The sequence below is a fragment of the Typopeltis vanoorti genome, chromosome 10 (genome assembly GCF_054136105.1).
Source record: "Typopeltis vanoorti isolate ZY-2024b chromosome 10, IOZ_Tvanoo_1.0, whole genome shotgun sequence".
Classification (NCBI taxonomy): Eukaryota; Metazoa; Arthropoda; class Arachnida; order Uropygi; family Thelyphonidae; genus Typopeltis; species Typopeltis vanoorti.
In genome coordinates this window covers 75392420-75413851 of record NC_143558.1, presented here as the reverse complement: position 1 = coordinate 75413851, position 21432 = coordinate 75392420, and the positions used below count along the sequence as shown (strand labels likewise).

Below are 21432 nucleotides of genomic sequence, written 5' to 3'. Positions count from 1 at the left end.
GGTTTAGTTAATCTACTTAAGTTTGAATAATTAAATGGTGTGAATTAATCTTATTTGTCCATGTCAAGTGAATTTACGTGTTGAATTGTTATGGCGGCATGATCGTGATACCCATTCAAGGATCATAGCCGAATTACTTGTCATAAGCTAATGTTAGTTTGTAAGTGTTTAGTTTAGCATTAAATTGAGTAATCACAAAATTGAATTGTACCTTGTTAAAGAATTTAATAAACCTTTGTCCAATGATAAAACAGTTGTCTGAAATTGCTGTCCAATGCACCACTTAAAAAAATTACGAACCTAATCACGCAGGAAATTAATGTTAAGAAACTAGATAAAGTGTCACGATTGCAACATAGTTACACTTTCAGACATATTTGAATTCTTTCTCCTTGTTTTTGTACATAATATCTTAAACTAAATATCCCAAAAGGCGCAGTATAAATACAAATATTAGGGGTACTAAGGGGAGAAATAATTTAAGTATTAGAAAAATTCTTGGTGATATCTCGTGCGTAGATAATAGAAGAATATAGATAAGCGGAAATTATAAAATAGAATAAAGATCGTAAAATGGAACGCAACATAAATGGCGCAGCTGGTAGGATATAAAGTATAAGAAAGTTAATAGAACAGAATAAGAAGAATAGGTCACAACAACACTGCTTACATTTCAATCTGCCTTTGAAATGCATAAGGCTTTCATTGATATTGGCATCTCTCTCAGGAATGTATAGTGATCTAAATTTCTGACAAATTTTCATTAGAAAACCATATATTTCGTTGAGGACTGGGCAAGGATGTGCTGCCTGATCATATTTTCTCTTTATTCTGAAAATGCAAATACTTCACAAGGAGAGTGAATTGTCTTTCAGTCATAACATCACAAAGCACTGACATGTTCAAAATCCATTCTGCAGACCATACATGTAGAAATACATTTCAAGAGTGGGCTTTTTCACGATACCTTGTGCAATCAAGAACGTTATAAATGTAAGTGGTATGATGATATCTATTGGGCTCCAAAGTGTATTGTGAGAATGCATACTATACTCAACTTGCTGATGTTGGCAATCATAAAGGTAAGTCCATTCCACTATGAAGGAAAGAATATCATCGTCTAGAAATAGACGGAAGAAGCCTAAAATGTTGCTGTGTCAAAATCTTCAGTAGTTTCTGGGTGGACAAGCTAGTATGTGTTTAGTGACAATCATCCATCTTCCGCATGAAGGCATGTCTAAACTACATGCAAAATCACTATCTTCACAGATAGAAACACTTTCCTCATCAACATTAGTAGAGTAAGAGCTACCTGAAAGGCCAAGGCTCCAACTTTTCTGCATCTTCAGAACTTTTCTTTTTTTACCCCATATTTTGCTTTCTTTTGAGGGAATATACTGCTTACATTTCAACTTTTGAATGGCATAAGGTGTAGCACAGTACTTAAACATGAATTTTGTTTGTATGGAGGAAAAAAAAAGTTCTGGAGATACAGAAAAGTTGGAGCCTTCGCCTTTCAAGTAGCTCTACTCTACTGATGTTGATGAGGAAAATTCTGCTAGCTACAAAGAAAGTGATTTTGTGTGTAGTTCAGACATGCCTTCATGCAGATGAAGGGTGATCGTCGCTAAATGGGAAAGTATCAGTACTTCAAAACTGACGCTACTGTTGCTACTATTTGCCATCTCAGAAATTAATTGTCTTAGATATACTTGCTAATATTCTTTACTGTTCGAGTAACAGGCTGTAAGCTAACAAAAATTATTTAGAAAATGAAGAAAGAGCACATCCAGTAGATACACTAAAAAAAGTCTCTAACAATGGCTGAATACACACAGAAATTTCTTTTTTTTTTTTAAATCTTTCTGATTGATTTACAGATATTCGAAACATTTTATTCTGATATTGCTTTTGTAGGTAAATTAAACATTAATTTCCCAATATCAAGTAATTTAAATGATTTATAATTATCAGGAAATACCATAAATGGGAAAATATACAAAATTTGCTAATTTATAATTATCACAATTTAATTTCAGTATCAAGATATTAAAAGTTATCTGGTACAATTACTTTGGAAAAATAACGAATTCAAACAAAAAGAAAACACACATTACCTAGCAGTATTTGTATGCATGTGTGAGGTTTTTTTTTTTTTTTTTTTTTGTGTGTGTGTGGGGGGGGGGTTAACCATCAAAGGCAAAATAAAATTTTAATCCTATTATGAAAATTTTGGAAATAAAATTTCATCTTGATGCATGCACCTATACATGTTTCGAATGATAAACTGTAGAGTAAGTATCACAACTTCAAAACTGTCGCATAACATAATAATAATATTAGAAGTTTGGATAACATCAAAATTAGCAGAAAATATGTACCTAACAGTCGACTTCATAACCACCATTTATTTTGGTTTGTAGTGAGTGATTAGGGGGAACCAAGAAAGTTGATGTGCAAAGAACTACAGATTGCATTATAAAAAGTATACATTATGTAATATGATCCAAGATTTACGTATGATTCTTCATAAAGCAAAATCTTAAAAGTGCGAGCCTTCATGTAATCTGTGAACTAAACTTCGAACTAGGATTATGAATAAAAAATAAAGAAAGTTAATTGGAACAAATGGAGGCTGTATTTATTTTAAGATTTGGATTTTCGATTTTCATGAATTTATAAAAGAATTGTTTGATAAAAATAATTAGCTCAAATCGAGTTCTGGGAGAATAAAATGCATTGGTGATTAAGATAATTAGCAAAAAAATTGATAGTGACGCTGATCTTCCAAAGTGATACAATATTAAATGAAGAAAGTATGAAAGGATTTCTTATTTAGCACTGGCATTCAAAACTAATTATACGATAAAGTAGCAAAAATAAATAAAATTTGTAGGTATTTAGTCTAATATAACTTAGGTTCCAGTTACCTAGCAAATGGCAAGCAACTGTGTTTCTTGGTGTAGTTAACTGAACATAGCTACATATGCGAGGTAATCTGATTAAGTGTTCTCATCAGTGTGAAGGATTATTGCATCTTCTAATGGACATGGTCAAATGTGTATCCATGTTCTTTCAACAGGTGATCTGAATCGTATCCAGGTTTTGCTGGACATATATATACGTCCTGGCCAGTTCAAAGGTTAAATACTCAGCAACTATGAGACATAATGAAGATGATATTATTTAAATTATAAATGTTAAATAAAAACTTACCTCTTGTAAATAAGGTTTAACAATTCTTTTACGAAAAATTTCTTCAACATCTTGAACTTTTCCTGTTGTTGCATATATTCGTAATGGTAAACTAAGAGCTTTTGCATCATTAATTTCTATAGCATCAATAAAGGACTGCTCCAAATATTTTTGAAGTGCAGTTGCAATTTGACTGATTCGCTGGAAGTTTAAAAAAAAAATATATATATATATATATTGTTTTAAGCATGTTTTCAAAATTTCCTATCAAATATTTTTTCTACTAGCAGGATGTGCAGCATTTAATTTTACAATCCTTCAATCACCTTAATCGACTCAAAGGAACAGTTTGGTATAACAGACTGTTTTTGATAATAAATTATCTTTTACACAATGCTGATGCTCTGAAGTTTGAGAGCTGATTAATCACTTGTATCAATTTTACAATCAATTTTATTAGCAGCAGCAATTTGTATGTAATGCTACTTATCTTTATAATGCACATGCCTTATATTAAAAATTACTGATAATAAATTTGACAAGCTATTTTCATTACTTTTCTCAAATAGAATTAACTCTCAATAAAATTTACTGGAAAAAAAAAAAAAAGAAATGTTTAAAATCTTAAAAGTTTGCAACTTTATTATCCAAACCATGCTAACCAAATTTTGTGAAATGAAACCAATCACCAGATCATATATATTTGCAGGAATGTGCCACTTATTGCTAATAAGCATTGCTATACTCTACGGAACTGATAATTAGCTTACGGAATTAACAACGCATATGAAGGATATTAATTAAAGGCAACTTTAATGAATAACTTCTATATTTCGGCAGTGTCACGTTGCCATCTTCAGGAACATAAAAATATGGTATGTGCATGCAGCACTAACAAAAGCAAATGAGGAAGAAGGCAAGAAACTAATATTGTTCATAAAGTCCTAATGGTGCCCTCTGGCAGGCTAATTTTGTTGTCTTGGCCATTGGGCTGAAGTTATAATGTAAGTCTCCCAAATTTTAAAGTTGCCTTTAATTAATATCCTTCATATGTGTTGTTAATTCCGTAAGCTAATTATCAGTTATGTATGACCAACGTATAAGCCTTGCTACTAGAATATACTCTACGGAGTAAGATATGACATTATATAGTTACATAATTTTTTTAACAAATTCAACAGAAAGGCTGAAAATAAATTCTACCTCTCCCCATTAGTCCAAGTCTAAAATGAAACTCCATGCTTCACATAGGCAACATATGCAAACACATATTCAAGTTGTGGTGAATTCAATATTAGCTAAAAAAATCCATTGTAAGAAATGGTACACAATATGCTCTGTATGAGTAACACATTCTCAATGTAGCTGTATTGAAGGTTGAAATAAATGAACCTATTAAAAACACTACATTATTAAAATCCTATTTTTTGAATCTTAATGTAGTGCTTTATGTAGTCTGTATGTGTATCAAGTCATGACAGACATGAAGAATGATAATATCTGTATATACCAGACATATGTTTTTCTACATGAAAGAATGGCAATTGAAAATAACAATACATACCTTCTATGTTATTAGAAAAAATTGTGAAAAATATGCGTAAATTAAATTGAAAGAAAAATAACATTTTATATGCATGTGTACGCAGGCATACCCATATACAGAACAAAGAACTAATAACTAATGCAATAATCAGACTAACTGGGATAATTCAATGGGAAGGTTGGGGGGGGGGGGGGAATATGTGCTACAAAATGCAGCCACTACAGAAGACTGGTAGAAGATGCTACATTTGAAGATTTGTACATTTTTTCATTTATAAAAAAATTTACAGCTATCAATATCCTGCAGCACACCAGTTCGGGAGATCTGCTTTCATGCAACTACAGCAAAGCTACAAACACAGTCAACTTGCAATAGCAAACACTACTATAATAAATTCAATCATGATAAACTACTGAAAAGTAGTGACCAAAGTAACATAAGTAATGCTATGCTGAAAAAGAATTACTACAGCATCACAGCACGGTACTGTGACTTGAATTCCAGGAATTCATGCCATGTATTGCTAAGTTGTGAATGGAAGGTTTTTACTCAGTTCTCTCAAAGAAGGAAATATTCTAATCTACCCTGTATAATTCTACTTTTTTTTTTCTGTTATTTCATTGAGGAGTATATTGATAAAGCACCACAGAAACTATCCAGTGCAGAAAAAAAGTTTCCCTTTGGGGGGGAGATGCAAGTAAGCTACTAACTCTTTCCTGAAATACAAACAGTCTTGAAAGGCTTGACAATCTAATGCAGGGTGATTCAAAATTATTCTTGGGGTTTCTGAGGTCTATAATTTTCAAACCAGAAACGACAAAATAAAACTGGTTACTGAATATTAAAGTGTAACTCAAAAAGTTTTATTTGGCAATGCTGTACTTGATGCATTGATGTCTGGGAGACTATATGACATCACACTTCAAAATGGCGACTGGTTCAAGCAATTTCAAGAGATTAGTAGTGTTCAGCACCAAAAAGGAACAGGAAGACCGAGCACTTTCGAAGGAAGATACTGATCGAATCCAGGAAGCATTTCATTGAAGCCCATAAAAATCAACTGGATGAGCTTCTTTGCAGTTATGTATACCACAAATGACTATAATATATATATAGTCATTTGTGGTATACATACATGTGTATAATATATATATATATATATATATATATAGCCATATAACAATAAGGAAGAATATTTAGCCAGGAAAATGTGTGTGATTTTCATAAAATTAACTCAAAAAACTGTATTGTTGATACTGAATGCTTATCAAGATGAATGTTTAATGTAGACAATGTAGTTATTAACTATAAGTATACTTATTGTTTACATCTTTCGTGTAAACAATAACCGTCATTTTTTTTTATCACACTCTCTGAGAATTTGGTATTCAAAAAAAAAAAAAAAAAATTAACCTAACTAACTCATCACTAGACAATCATGAAGTGATATTACCAAGTTGTTATGTATGCTTTCCCCTTCCCCACTGGAATGGCAAATAAATTAACACTACCGTTGTTCTTGTTATGTTCCAATGAGTCATTTTCAACTCCTGGTGATTCTATGAATATATACTCTCCATTCAGATCTGTCCCTGGCCATATCTTTCAGAATTTTCAGTCACATTCCAGTTGCTTCAGATCTATTCTTGGTCTTCCTCCTCCTGTTTCCATCAACTTTAGCAAGCATCATCTTCTCCAGACTGTCATTTGCTCGAATAATATGCCGAAAGTATGACAATATTTGCCTGATGATCTAGCTTTGAGGGAGTAATCTGGCTTTATTCTGTCTATCACTGATTTATTGGTTTGCTTTGCAGTCCATGGTATTCATAGTAAGCATCTACAAGTCCATAATTTAAGTGCAAATATCTTTCTTCTTTCACTCTTTCTCAGGGTCCAACTTTCACATCCATACAGTACCACAGGAAATACCATTGCTTTCATGATTCTGATTTTTGTTGCAAGGATAATATCTTTTTCTTTAAAGATCTTGCTTAAAGTTGTCATTGCTTTCCTTTCGAGTAATAATCTTCTTCTAACTTCGTCAGTACAATACCCGTCTTTATCAATTCAGGATCGTAGGAGCAAAAAATTGTTCACTACTTCCATTTGATCCGCATCAACTTCAAAATCGTTACGTTCACATTGCCATAACTTTTGTATTTCTGATGTTAAGTTTAAGTATTTAGCATATAAGTTACTCCAAATCTTCTTTGCATTCTGCTAGCAAGGTGACATCATCTGCATACCTCAAATTATTAATATTTCTTCCACCAATTTTAATTCCAACTGAAGACCCCTCCAGACCTACCATGCTTAAAACTTATTTTCTGTACAAGTTAAACAGGTACGAAGATAAAATACATCCTTGTCGCATCCCTTTACCGATTGTGAAATAATCAGTTTCTCAAAGATTTGTTTGGACAGTGGCTTCTTGTTCATGACAAAGATTCCTCAGAAGGATAATGAAATGCTCTGGTACTCCCATTGTTCTTAATACTTTCCACAGTTTCACATGATCTACAGAGTCAAAGGTCTTACTGTAGTCAAGGAAACAAAGGTAGACATTTTTTTGATGTTCCTGTGCTCTTTCTATTATCCATCTCACATTGGTGATCTGATCTTTTGTTTCTCGGCCTTTTCGAAATCCTGCCTGTTTGTCTGGCATTTCTCTCTTCATGAATGGTTCTAATCTTTTCTGAATGAATTTAAGTAAGACTTAAGATAATTCAGATGCCGTATTTCAGTCAAATGCTGTACTTCCTGAAATTTTCCTGTGACCTTCACTTTCCTCCTTTCCTAAGCAGTTTTGATAGCATCTTCTGACAACCACGTAGACTTCATCCACTGACCATATCATGTTCTTTCTTAATACCCTCATTTTTAATATGATACTGCCAGTGATGACATCTATTCACTAAATTTTTTGCAGAACTCATATCTATGGTCTCTTTTATCAAATGTTTTATTTCTAACCCAGCTGTCAGATCTATAGGTTAAAATTCGTTTGAACACTATCTTGTATGTAGCTGATTCAGTGTTCTAATTTCTTTCTTATTCCGTCTAAATTTATTCAGCTGACTTCTTACCAGACTAGCTTTACTAATTCTGTTGTCTAATTATATATTTATTTTACCATCTTCATTAAAAATTGCGTCTATATATATGAAATATAGACACAATTTGATGTTTAACTTGTTCTATAGGTTCACCATTCAGGATACAGTTGATGTTTTCAATGTTTCTGCCTATTTTCATTGCTTTGTCTTCTTATTGCTGATTATTTTCATACCAAATTTATTACAATAGTTATTCAATTTAGTCAGGGAATTTTGAACACTTGAACTAGATTTATTCAGAAGTATAACATCTGCATGAAGTAAATGGCTAAAACTAACATCGTCAATTTTGACATCAAATTTAATACCACTTATTTGTCATGTGATCCATATTTATGAAGATAGGCTGAGAGAATGTGGACTGCAGAGTTTGGTGGATAGAAGGAGAGGTGATATGATTGAGAATTTTAAACTGGTGAGAGGTGGTTACAGGGTTTGACACTGGGGAGTTCTTTTGCTTGGTTGAACAGTGGGAAGGAGTGATGACATGGGGCCATCCCTGGAAGTTACAAAGAAGCTGTGAGCAAGAGAGTGAGGAGTGGTTTCTTTGCATGGAGGGTGGTTGAATCGTGGAATGCAATGCCTGATAGTGGTGAGAGCAAGAACGGTCAATGAGTTTAAGGAGTGGTATGATAGACTGTGTTTCCTAGGAGGGACCTCCTGTGATGAGTCTTTTGACTCCATGGAGGCCTGAATGATGATGATGATAATAAATAGTGAACAACAGTGGAGATAATGTGCACCCTTGTAACACACCTGAGTTAGCATCAAATCATCTTCTTGAATGTTGATTATACACAAGCGATGAGATGGCCTGTAAAGAACTTAATGAATCTGTATAAATTGCACTTTAGGTAGCACTTTTCTTTTATATGCACAAGTGCAAGCTAAATTTCATGCAACCTGCCATATAATTAATGAAAAATTTGACCTCAAAATAGCCTTTCAAGGAATGCGGAGAACCGACCAGGGCTTCTGACCTAATGTCCAATCCTCACCTTCTTGTGGTGCACCCTGTTGGGTATCTACCTGGATACTGAATGAACAAGGATAGGCTCGCAATTTGGGATTTAGCTGACCAAACTGTATTCTTATTGGCTTAAACAAATATACAAAATGATGGTACAACATGACAAAATTTCATGCCGACTGGGGCATCGCCCGGTTAAACAAGGTGAACCAGGGTGAACAGCGAAAAGTCAGATACTGGAACAAATATGAAAGCACACCCCCAACTCAACATCACCAGAGTTAAAGATTGGTACTATCAACAAAAGAAGCCAGAATGGCAAAGAAATAGAGCTAGCTGAGGAGGTCCCACAGAAGGCTCTACTAAGGTAGAAGTGGAGAAATATTCTGAGGCTCTAGAGAAAGCTACTGACACAATGAAAAAGGAAAAGTTGGTATTTGTTGGGGATCTAAATAGCAGAGTACGAAGTAATTGTTAGACATACAAAAATGTTTTGGAAAAATTTGGAGAAAAGAGCAAAACTAATACTAATGGCAAATACCTGTTGGATTTCTGCTCAGGACTGCGGAGAACCAACCAGGGCTTCTGACCTAATGTCCAATCCTCACCTTCTCGTGGTGCACCCTGTTGGGTATCTACTTGGATACTGAATGATGGGCTAGCAATTTGGGATTTAGCTGACCAAATTGTATTCTTATTGGTTAAACCAAAATAAATGATGCCACAACATGACAAAATTTCATCCCGGCCGGGGCGTCGCCAGGTTTAACAAGGCTCCCATTGTTTTCACCAGGGAACCAGGGTGAACAGCGAAAAGTCAGCTACTGGACCAAATCTGAAAACAAACCCCAACTCAACATCTCCAGAGTTAAAGATCAGTACTATCAACGTAAGAAGCCTGAATGGCAAAGAAATGGAGCTAGCTGAGGAATTAGATAAGTACCAGATCGACAAAATAGGGGTGACTGAAACAAAAAAGACAAAAACTGGTGAGTTCTTTCTGAGCAATAAATACAAAATGTTATATTCAGGCAATGACAATCAAGGAAAAGAAGGAGTAGCCATAGTATTCAACACAAAATACGAGGCTAATCTTCTTGAATGGCAGTAAGTCTCAAGTAGAGTAATGTGGGCAAATATGAGAATGGAGAACTGGACAATGAGACTTATTTGTGCCTATGGTCCCACTGAAGGTTCTACTAAAGTGGAAGTGGAGAAATTTTTTGAGGCTTTAGAAAAAGCAACTGACATAATGAAAAAGGAAAAGATCGTCTTTGCTGGGGAACTAAATGGCAGAGTAGGAAATGATTGTGAGACATACAAAAATATTTTGGGAAAATTTGGAGAAAAGAGCAAAGCTAATAATAATGGCAAATATCTGTTGGATTTCTGCTCAGGACATGGACTGGTTATTACTAACACCATGTTCCAACATAAAAATGTGCACAAATTCACATGGAGAGAGAGAAGAGGCAAGGAATAAGAAAAGTCTTATTGACTATGTTATTGTTGATAGTGATGTTTTCTCCCTGGTGCAGGACACCAGAGTGTACAGAGGATTTGAAATTGGAAGTGATCACTATTTAGTCTTGAGCAGGATAAAATTGAATTTCACATTGAAAAGAATAACATGTAAGAAAGTTTTAAAGCGAATAAAAGTTGAGCAGCTCTCAGATGTGAACTGTAGACTAAAATACACAAAGATTATTGAAGAAAAAATGAAAGCGTTTGAGAACAGGAATCAAACCTTGGAGATTCAGTGGCAAACTCTGAAGAAAACATTAATTGATTCAGCCAGAGAGCCATGTGGTGAGGTTGTCTGCAAGGATAAAAAAATCAGAACTCCATGGTGGACACAGGAAGTTAAAGAGGCAGTGAAGGAAAAGAAGAAAGCATATCTAAAGTTCCTGGCAAATAAGTCAGCTTGTGCTCTTAGAGAATCAGAGACAAATGTAAGAAAGCTAAAAACTGTGTAAAACTAGCTAAACAAAAGTCATGGGAGAACTTTGGCAAGAACCTAGAAAATAAATATCAAGAAGGTGATAAGATATTCTGGAGATTGTTGAAAAAACTTAGAAATGGAGGAAAGAGTGCTGTAAAAGGAGTTAGAGATCATAAAGGTGACATGAAAAATGGGAGAAAAAGATATCCTTGAAGTATGGAGTATTTACTTCAAAAAATTGCTAAATGAAACAAGCAGTGATAGTGCAGTGGTAAAAAACACTCAACAGGCATACAGTCAGGAATACATATCCATACTTGAAGTAGAAAAAGCCATCAAAGGCTTGAAATGTGGAAAGGCAGCAGGAGTAGATGATATTCGACCAGAAATGCCAAAGTATGGTGGTATAAGAGTCTTACAGTGACTGCACTGCATAGTTCAGAAAGCCTGGACAGAGGGACGAATTCCTGATGATTGGAGTAGACCTCTAATAGTACCCATAGATAAAAAGAGAAATATAACTGAATGTGAGAATTACAGAGGTATTTCCCTACTGAGTGTTCTGGGCAAGATTTATGCCAGTATACTTGAGAAACGGTTGACATGAATTGTGGAAGAAAAGCTTGGTGAAGAACAAGCTGAATTGAAGTCAAATAGAGGCTGTCAGGATCAGATCTTCACTTTATGACAAATAGTTGAGAAATCATGGGAATATAACAAAAATTTCTATTTAAGTTTTGTACATCTATAAAAGGCATATGACAAGCTGCCAAGAGAGAAGCTATTCCATACGCTACAGTTATATGGTGTCAATGGGGCATTATATCAAGCAATACTTAGTCTTTATTTGAGTTGTAAGTCAGCAGTTAGAATTAAAAGAAGTACAGGAAGATGGTTTAATGTTAAATATGGTGTGAGAGAAGGATGTAAATTATCCCCTCTGTTATTCATTATCTATATGGATCACATTATGAAGGAAAGTGGTATTAAACCAGATATCAAAATTGGAGATGTTAACGTCAGCTCTTTGCTTTAGCAGATGATGTTATACTTCTAAATAAATCTGCTACAAGTCTGCAAGATTCCCTGACTAAATTGAATAACTGTTGTAATAGATATGGTATGAAGGTCAGCAATGCCAAGAGAGAAGCTATTCCATACGCTACAGTTATATGGTGTCAATGGGGCATTATATCAAGCAATACTTAGTCTTTATTTGAGTTGTAAGTCAGCAGTTAGAATTAAAAGAAGTACAGGAAGATGGTTTAATGTTAAATATGGTGTGAGAGAAGGATGTAAATTATCCCCTATGTTATTCATTATCTATATGGATCACATTATGAAGGAAAGTGGTATTAAACCTGATATCAAAATTGGAGATGTTAACTTCAGCTCTTTGCTTTAGAAGATGATGTCATCATCATCATCATCATCATCATCATCATCAAATTCCTGTCATGTACCCTCAAGGGGTGTACAGGATATGACAGTACTACATGAAAAAATTACATCATTACTAACTTCCTATCTACAATTTTCCTCCAAATCAGTCTGTTACTTGTCAAGACTCCAACATTATCAGATCTTATATTTCTATCGTCTAAGGCACTTTGTACCGTATCAATCCACCTATATCTTGGTCTTCCTCTGGGTCGTTTTCCTGCCAACCTGGCAGAGAACACTTGTTTTGCTAATCTTTCCTCTCCCATTCTATTTAAGTGACCATACCATCTGAGATTAGCTCTGCTAACGCATTCCTGGATGCTGACAATGTCAAGTTCTTTCCTAATATCCTCATTTTTAACATGATATTGCCATTGATGCCATCTGTTCACGCCTCTAATCTTTCTCAGGACTCTCATATCTGCGGTCTCTAGTCTTTGGTCAAGTGTTTTACTTCTGACCCAGCTCTCAGATCCATAAGTTAAAATTGGTTTGAACACAGTCTTGTATACAGCTAATTTAGTGTTCCGACTAATTTCTTTCTTATTCCATATGAATTTATTCAATTGACTTCCCACGATACCAGCTTTGCTGATTCTGTTGTCTATTTCTATATTTAGTTTACCATCTTCAGTAAAAATTGTGCCTAAGTAGCTGAAATGTTTTACTTGTTCCACAGGTTCTCCATTCACAACACAGTTGATATTTTCAATGATTCTGCCTATTTTCATTGTCTTTGTCTTTTTATTGCTGACCTTCATACCATATCTATTACAACAGCTATTCAATTTAGTCAGAGAATCTTGCAGACTTGTAGCGGATTTATTTAGAAGTATAACATCATCCGCATAAAGCAAAGAGCTGACATTAACATCTCCAATTTTGATATCAGGTTTAATACCACATTCCTTCATAATGTGATCCATATAGATAATGAATAACAGAGGGGATAATGTACATCCTTGTCTCACACCAGATTTAACATTAAACCATCTTCCTGTACTTCCTTCAATTCTAACTGCTGACTCACAACTCAAATAAAGACTAAGTATTGCTTGATATAATGCCCCATTGACACCATATAACTGCAGCGTATTGAATAGCTTCTCTCTTGGCACCTTGTCATATGCCTTTTCCAAATCGACAAAACTTAAATACAGATCTTTGTTATATTCCCATGCTTTCTCGACTATTTGTCGTAAAGTGAAGATCTGATCCTGACAGCCTCTATTTGGCCTGAATCCAGCTTGTTCTTCACCAAGCTTTTCTTCCACAATTCTTCTCAACCGTTTCTCAAGTATACTTGCATAGATCTTGCCAGGAACACTCAGTAGGGAAATACCTCTGTAATTCTCACATTCAGTTTTATTTCCCTTTTTATATATGGGTACTATGAGAGCTCTACTCCAATCATCGGGAATTCGTCCCTCTGTCCAGGCTTTCTGAACTATGCAGTGCAGCCACTGTAAGACTCTTATACCCCCATACTTCAGCATTTCTGGTCGAATATCATCTACTCCTGCTGCCTTTCCACATTTCAAGCCTTTGATGGCTTTTTCTACTTCAAGTATGGATATGTATTCCTGACTGCATGCCTGGTCAGTGTTTTTTATCACTGTGCTGTCATCACTGCTTGTTTCATTTAGCAGTTTTTCAAAGTAATTACTCCATACTTCAAGGATATCTTTTTCTCCTGTTTTCATTTCACCTTTATCATCTCTAATTCCTTTTACAGCACTCTTTCCTCCATTCCTAAGCTTCTTCAACAACCTCCAGAATATTTTGCCACCTTCTTGATATTTATTTTCTATATTCTTGCCAAAGTCCTCCCATGACTTTTGTTTAGCTAGTTTTACACACTGTTTAGCTTTCTTACATTTGTCTCTGTATTCTGTAAGAGTAAAAGCTGACTTATATGCCAGGAACTTTTGATATGCTTTCTTCTTTTCCTTCACTGCCTCTTTAACTTCCTGTGTCCACCAGGGAGTTCTGATTTTTTTATCTTTGCACACAACCTCACCACATGCCTCTCTGGCAGAATCAATCAATGTTTTCTTCAGAGTTTACCAATGAATCTCCAAGGTTTGATTCCTGTTCTCAAACTCTTTCATTTTCTTTTCAATAATATTTCTGTATTTTAGTCTACAGTTTACATCTGAGAGCTGCTCAACTTTTATTCGCTTTAAAACTTTCTTACATGTTATTCTTTTCAATATGAAATTCAATTTTATCCTGCTCAAGACTAAATAGTGATCACTTCCAATTTCAAATCCTCTGTACACTCTGGTGTCCTGCACCAGGGAGAAAACATCACTATCAACAATAACATAGTCAATGAGACTTTTCTTATTCCTAGCCTCTTCTCTCCATGTGAATTTGTGCACATTTTTATGTTGGAACATGGTGTTAGTAATAACCAGTCCATGTCCTGAGCAGAAATCCAACAGATATTTGCCATTATTATTAGCTTTGCTCTTTTCTCCAAATTTTCCCAAAATATTTTTGTATGTCTCACAATCATTTCCTACTCTACTATTTAGATCCCCAACAAGGACCAACTTTTCCTTTTTCATTGTGTCAGTTGCTTTTTCTAAAGCCTCAAAAAATTCCTCCACTTCTACCTTAGTAGAACCTTCTGTGGGACCATAGGCAAAAATAAGTCTCATTGTCCAGTTCCCCATTCTCATATTTGCCCACATTACTCTACTTGAGACGGACTGCCATTCAAGAAGATTAGCCTCGTATTTTGTGTTGAATACTATGGCTACTCCTTCTTTTCCTTGATTGTTATTGCCTGAATATAACATTTTGTATTTATTGCTCAGAAAGATCTCACCAGTTTTGGTCTTTTTTGTTTCAGTCACCCCTATTATGTCGATCTGGTACTTATCTAATTCCTCAGCTAGCTCCATTTCTTTGCCATTCAGGCTTCTTACGTTGATAGTACCGATCTTTAACTCTGGTGATGTTGAGTTGGGGTTTGTTTTCAGATTTGTTCCAGTAGCTGACTTTTCGCTGTTCGCCCTGGTTCCCTGGCGAAAACAACGGGGGCCTTGTTTAACCGGGCGACGCCCCAGCCGGCATGAAATTTTGTCATGTTGTACCATCATTTTTTATTTTTGTTTAACCAATAAGAATACAATTTGGTCGGCTAAATCCCAAATTGCCAGCCCATCCTCGTTCGTTCAGTATCAAAGTAGATACCCAACAGGGTGCACCACGAGAAGGTGAGGATTGGACATTAGGTCAGAAGCCCTGGTCGGTTCTCCGCATTCCTTTAAAGGCTATGTGGAGGTCTCCTCTCAGTTATACAGCTTTGACCCTTAAGCACCCCGCAGATGATGTTATACTTCTAAATAAATCTGCTACAAGTCTGCAAGATTCCCTGACTAAATTGAATAACTGTTGTAATAGATATGGTATGAAGGTCAGCAATAAAAAGACAAAGACAATGAAAATAGGCAGAATCATTTAAAATGTCAGCTGTGTTGTAAATGGAGAACCTGTGGAACAAGTAAAAGATTTCAGCTACTTAGGCACGATTTTTAGTGAAGATGGTAAATTAAATATGGAAATAGACAACAGAATCAACAAAGCTGGTATTGTAGGAAGTCAATTCAATAAATTCATATGGAATAAGAGAGAAATTAGTCAGAACACTAAATTAGCATACAAGACAGTGTTCAAACCAGTTTTAACTTATGGATCTGAGAGCTAGGTCAGAAATAAAACACTTGACCAAAGACTAGAGACTGCAGATATGAGAGTCCTGAGAAAGTTTAGAGGTGTGAACAGATGGCATCATTGGGCAATATCATATTAAAAAAGAGGATATTAGGAAAGAACTTGACATTGTCAGCATCCAGGAGTGCATTAGCAAAGCTAATCTCAGGTGGTATGGTCACTTGAATCGAATGGGCGAGGAAAGATTAGCAAAAGAAGTGTTCTCTGCCAGGTTGGCAGGAAAACGACCCAGAGGAAGACCAAGATATAGGTAGATTGATATGGTACAAAGTGCCTTAGACGATAGAAATATAAGATCTGGTAATGATGTTGGAGTCTTGACAAGTAACAGACTAATTTGGAGGAAAATTGTAGATAGGAAGTTAATAATGAGGTAAATTTTTCATGAAGTACTATCATATCCTGTACACCCCCTTGAGGGTAAATGTCAGGAATTTGAAGATGATGAAAATACATATATCTAGTATGCTAGATATATGACTTGTATGCTTTAGATGTAGAAATCTGATATCTAGAATCTGACTTGTATGCTTTAGCCTATTTTTACAAAATGCACAATCAGTAACAAGAATTTAACACATAAAAATTTCTACAAATAGTAAATAAAACTTCTACAAAAGCTGCAGTCAGCAGGATTTAATTAATAATAGTAATAAATTAGACTTTTTACAAATAACAAAAAGTGTAAACTTTTACAATTTCATGGAAAGGATAAAACAGTCAAAAAATTCAACTCCGGGTAAGCAAGATTATCTAACCTATGTGACTGAAGAGAGATTGAAGGAATATATCTTCTTCTTTCACTACGTGTTATTCCCGCTTCCTATGCAGGGTCTGCGTGTTACTCAGATGCGACTTCTTGTTAGTACCACTCCCAACTGACCTATCACCTAGTCTGCTGCTGCTGGGGGGGGGATATATTTTTGACTGTAGTAGCCTGCTTGCAGGATGAAAAAACGCCAGATAAACTGGCGGAAAAAACCTTACTGCCCACGCCCAGTTAACTTGGCTATGGCTGAGAAAAATCCTCAAGTTCCTAACATCTTCAATGGGAATCGAACCTGGGACACTCCTTCACCAGGCATATGGTTGCGAAGCGTGAAGCCACTAGGCTAACCGCACAGACCAGATTGAAGGAATATATACTCTTCTAAATTTGAGAAAGAGAAGAAATCAAAAGAACATTCAAGTTATAAGAGTATCTGACACTAGAGGGATGGGGAAACTTTGCAGCTTATACAGCAGGTGGTGGGGTGGGGATAAGAATCAGTCATTGCTGAAAACTAAGAATGTAGTTGGAACGCATGCCAGCTCTTCTCACACTGTGTGAATGGAATAAGCTCCATTTATAGGCATTATGAGTAGGCATTATGATTGTATCTGTTAGTTATGTAGTTAATTAGGAATTTACTAGAGCAAAGACAGCAAAAGCTATATGATGTGCCACGTAAAGCTTACAGCAGTGCTCAAGTTAATAATAAACTGTAATAAATTACAGTTAAATAATTTATTAAAAAAAATCAGCTAACATCTTTTTATTCCCGTATATACAGGGAGTAGGCAAGGCCATTTTTAGCCCTATCTAACTTTTTGGAGACTGAGTGGGTAGTTCAATCTCCACTGGTACCCAATCAGAGATAGCTAGCCTAAGGTTATCACTAATTAAGCGGCACGCAGTGAAGAGAGACTGCTCTACAGATGCCGCCATCTCATGGTCCCTAACACTTGTATTTAATGTCCGAAATAATGTTGGTTCTGCAGTCGATTTTCTTGAGTTTATGTGATAAAAAACTGGCTTGCCCATGCCAGAGATCGACTAACTCAGGAACCAGTCGAAAAAAGGCTTAGATATCATGTTATGTACATAACGTAACATAAAGAACACAGAAAATACTTTTGCATTTGCTAGTAGTAAAAAACTGAGGATTTCGCAATTCATCTAGAAAACTTTGCTCTTTAAGAACTGTTATTACGAGATTTTGTTTATATAAACACCATTTCTAAAACAATAGAAAAATTATCTCAATTTTATTCCTTTTAGAAATTAGGGCTCTTCCCCATGCAAAACAAACAGATCAGTCAACAAACATGCATTTCACAGGTATGAGATATGTGATCCATAGTCATGCCTCTAAAGCAGATGACAGGATAATGCAACAGTTTTCTTTGGTTTGAAAATCTGGGTTCAAAACCAATGTAGTACTATGAGAATCTTCATCAGGGCTTTTCAACTGAAAATAAGTTACAATCTCATGCTGAGGGAAAAACCATCTCATTGTCAAACATACAATACATTGTGTGTTTGACAATGTATTGTGTGTGTTTGATAATTCCAATTAAGTCCACTAAGGCCTTAATTTGATAATTAAGGCCTTAGTGGACTCAATCATTTTCCTGACTAAGATAAGTAAAACTGGAAAGAATCACTGCTTTTTTACTAAGTGGCTGTGTTCCTCAATAGTTGCATGAATGCTTATGAAAATCTTTAGCTGAGTAGATGAATTTGATCATGTAAATAGCATATTGCAAGGTCATTACACAATTTATTGGAAGCTAAAAAAAAACATGTTTAGTCTTATCTCTGACATTAATTACCCTACATATGGCATTAACGTATTATAAATTCCTAAACTTTTGTGGTTGTGGACATAAAAAAAAAAGTGTTTACACCTAGAAGGCATGTGTCTCCTAAATATATAATTAATTTAATTGATATTTATATCACCGAAATGAAGCCTGTTGGCTCTTTATATTTAAGTAATATTATTCTGTGTTATAAAAACAACTTAAATTCCTCTTCAAGAGGAATTGGAATCAGTACAGTCAGACATGTTTCTGTCAATATCTGTGATCCAGAAAAGGACTGTTTTGATGCCCTGAAAGGGAATATTTTTGTTTATATACTGTTCCAAATTTATATATCTTGAACGGTATGGAACACCCTAAAACAAGGGTGAATGCACAAAGTAGTTTTACATTCAGGACAGCAGATTATTGTCCCTCTTCGGATTTTTTTAAGCAGACATAACATTTGCATTTTTTTTTTTTTATTATTATTTCTTTTAAGCTGTGGGTGATAAAGTTTCCAGGAAATGCTTAGTTAGCAGTGCTCAACCACAAAAGTCTGGAAGGATTGCCGATTTTCTTGCTTGCTGTAGAAGGGGCATAAATTTCTAGCAAACGCTTTCAAATTTTCTATTCTGTAATCTAGATATTATTATTATTACGACACCTCCAGGGAGTCCAAAGACTCATCAAGAGAGGGCATCTACTCTACAGCTCTCTTGTCTCCACCAACTACAACAATGTCATCTACCACTCACCACTAGCATTTCCACAGACAATCGCAAACATCCATGCCCACGGCAGGATTCGAACCCGCAGCCTTTCGGTTGGAAAGTTAATACGCAAACCACTCGGCCAACCAGGCCGGCATATGTTATGTTAGAAATTTTTTCTTGTACAGGAGGAAACGGTTCCTAATAATAAAATCCAATATATGTCCAAACACTTTTTTAAAAGATTTTTTTATGTTATTTTCTCATTACAGAGTAAAATGATAGCTACTGATCACACCTGTAGACTCCATCTATAGTGTCATATGCACATACAGCATTGGGATTGTGTTCGTCTTTCTTGAAACCATGCCTCTCTACAGATTCTATTGATTAACTGTGCAGGGAAGATGGCAGAAAAACATCTGTCTTTCCAACATAGTGCAAGACTAAGACTGATAAGATCTGATTTCTCCCTTTGCGTTTTCTTGATGACAGATCTGGAGGCATGTCTCAACTTTTTTGCATTTGTGGTACAATAACTAGCTCTACAATGTTGTATAGCAAATCAGTGAGTTCAGGACATATTTATCTACTGTAACTCAGTAACTTTTCCCCAGTAAGGGGTCTAGCAACTCCAATACTACATGCACTGACAAGGGAAGATTCGAATATTTATCATGCTCAAATACAATCTGCTCTCCCATATAATGTTTGAAATCCCACTTTGCACTTCTTGAAACAAATTTACTCCATGCTTTGCTTTCTTTTAGGGAATATACAGTTTACATTTCTATCTGCCTTTGAATGGCATAAGGCTTTCAATCGATACGTCTCTCTCTCAGGAACGTATAGTGATCTAAATTTTTTTTAAATTTTAAAAGAAAATCAAAATTTTGTTCAGGACTGGACAAGGATGTGTTGCCTGATCATATTCCTCATTATTCTGAAAATGCAAATATTTCACAATGAAAAATTATTTGTTTTTCAGTCATAACATCCCAAACAATGAGCACTAGTGCCTCAGGAAAAGTGGAAGTATGGTCCAGCTGATGTTATAAAGGTAAGTCTGTTCCACTATGAATAGGCTTACCATACGTCCCGGTTTGAAGGTATGGTCCTGGCCAGTTTGTCATTTTGTCCCGGTTATTTGGTAAAAATTTAAAAGTGCAAAATATACACACAGTACAAAAGTGCAGCATCGGAAAATGATGGCGATTAGGGAACACGAATACTCCACTTTGACTCTGGCCTGTAAGCTGCGTTGCAAGTCATTGTTGAGCATATGCAATCTTAGTTGAGTTTAGATTGCGAGTCGGTGTTTCTTTCAGCATGTTGTTTGTGATTTTTTTTTTACTTCATTAAATTAATTTAACCCCAAAATGCTAAAAAGAAACTGTGTGTTTAGGATGAATTAAAAAAGGATTATCCGTTTTTGAAAAATGTTCGTGATCATATTGACAAAGTGGAATGTGAACAGTGCTCTTCAGAATTTTCTGTGGCTCATGGTGGGCATTCGGATATAAAAAATCACTTGACATGTGCGAAACATAAGGCTAGTCTAGCAGCAGCAGGAACTTCCTCAAAGATATTGTCATATTTTAAAGGTGCCGATCCAAGTGACAAAGAATTTTAAATAGCTGCTAAAGAAGCAATTTTTGGATTTCATGTTGCTATTTGCAATCTCAGCTTTAAGTCTGCTGATTGTTCATCTAAATTGATATCAAAGCTTTTTGAAACAAAGTTTAGACTGGGTAGAACAAAATGTGAAGCTGTCATTGTTAATGTGATTGAGCTACTGTTGTTTCAGCAACTTTGTGAAGATTTAAACAAAACAAATTTTGTGACGATATCAATTGATTCTTCCAACAAGAAAGGAAATTAAAACTCTGCCATGTGTTGTGCGGTATTTTGCACCAGATTTTGGAGTAAAAGTTAAACTTTTAGACTTTCAATCAGTTCCCAGTGAAACTGCAGAAATACTGACAAACCATTTAATGTCAGTTATGAAACCTCATAATATAACAAAAAAATTATTGGATTTTATGGAGATAACTGCAATACCAATTTTGGGGGTGTAAAATGGATAGGAGAAAACAATATTTACAGTCCTTTCTTTTAGTGTTACACAGTGATCAGCATTCATTTTTGAAATTATGGATTCTACAACAAAGAAATATTGTGGGCATTGGTTGCAG

General features: G+C 35.2%; 1 protein-coding gene across 3 annotated transcripts in view; it reads right to left on the bottom strand.

Annotated features, from left to right (window-relative positions):
• Cog2 (conserved oligomeric Golgi complex subunit 2) overlaps positions 1–21432 on the bottom strand; it is a 437003-nt gene that overhangs the window by 248552 nt on the left and 167019 nt on the right. For all 3 annotated transcript variants that reach the window (XM_090399142.1, XM_090399141.1, XM_090399143.1), the window contains exon 7: positions 3217–3396. In XM_090399142.1, coding sequence (XP_090255268.1) covers positions 3217–3396 — 180 coding nt within the window. The remainder of the gene's footprint in view (positions 1–3216; positions 3397–21432) is intronic.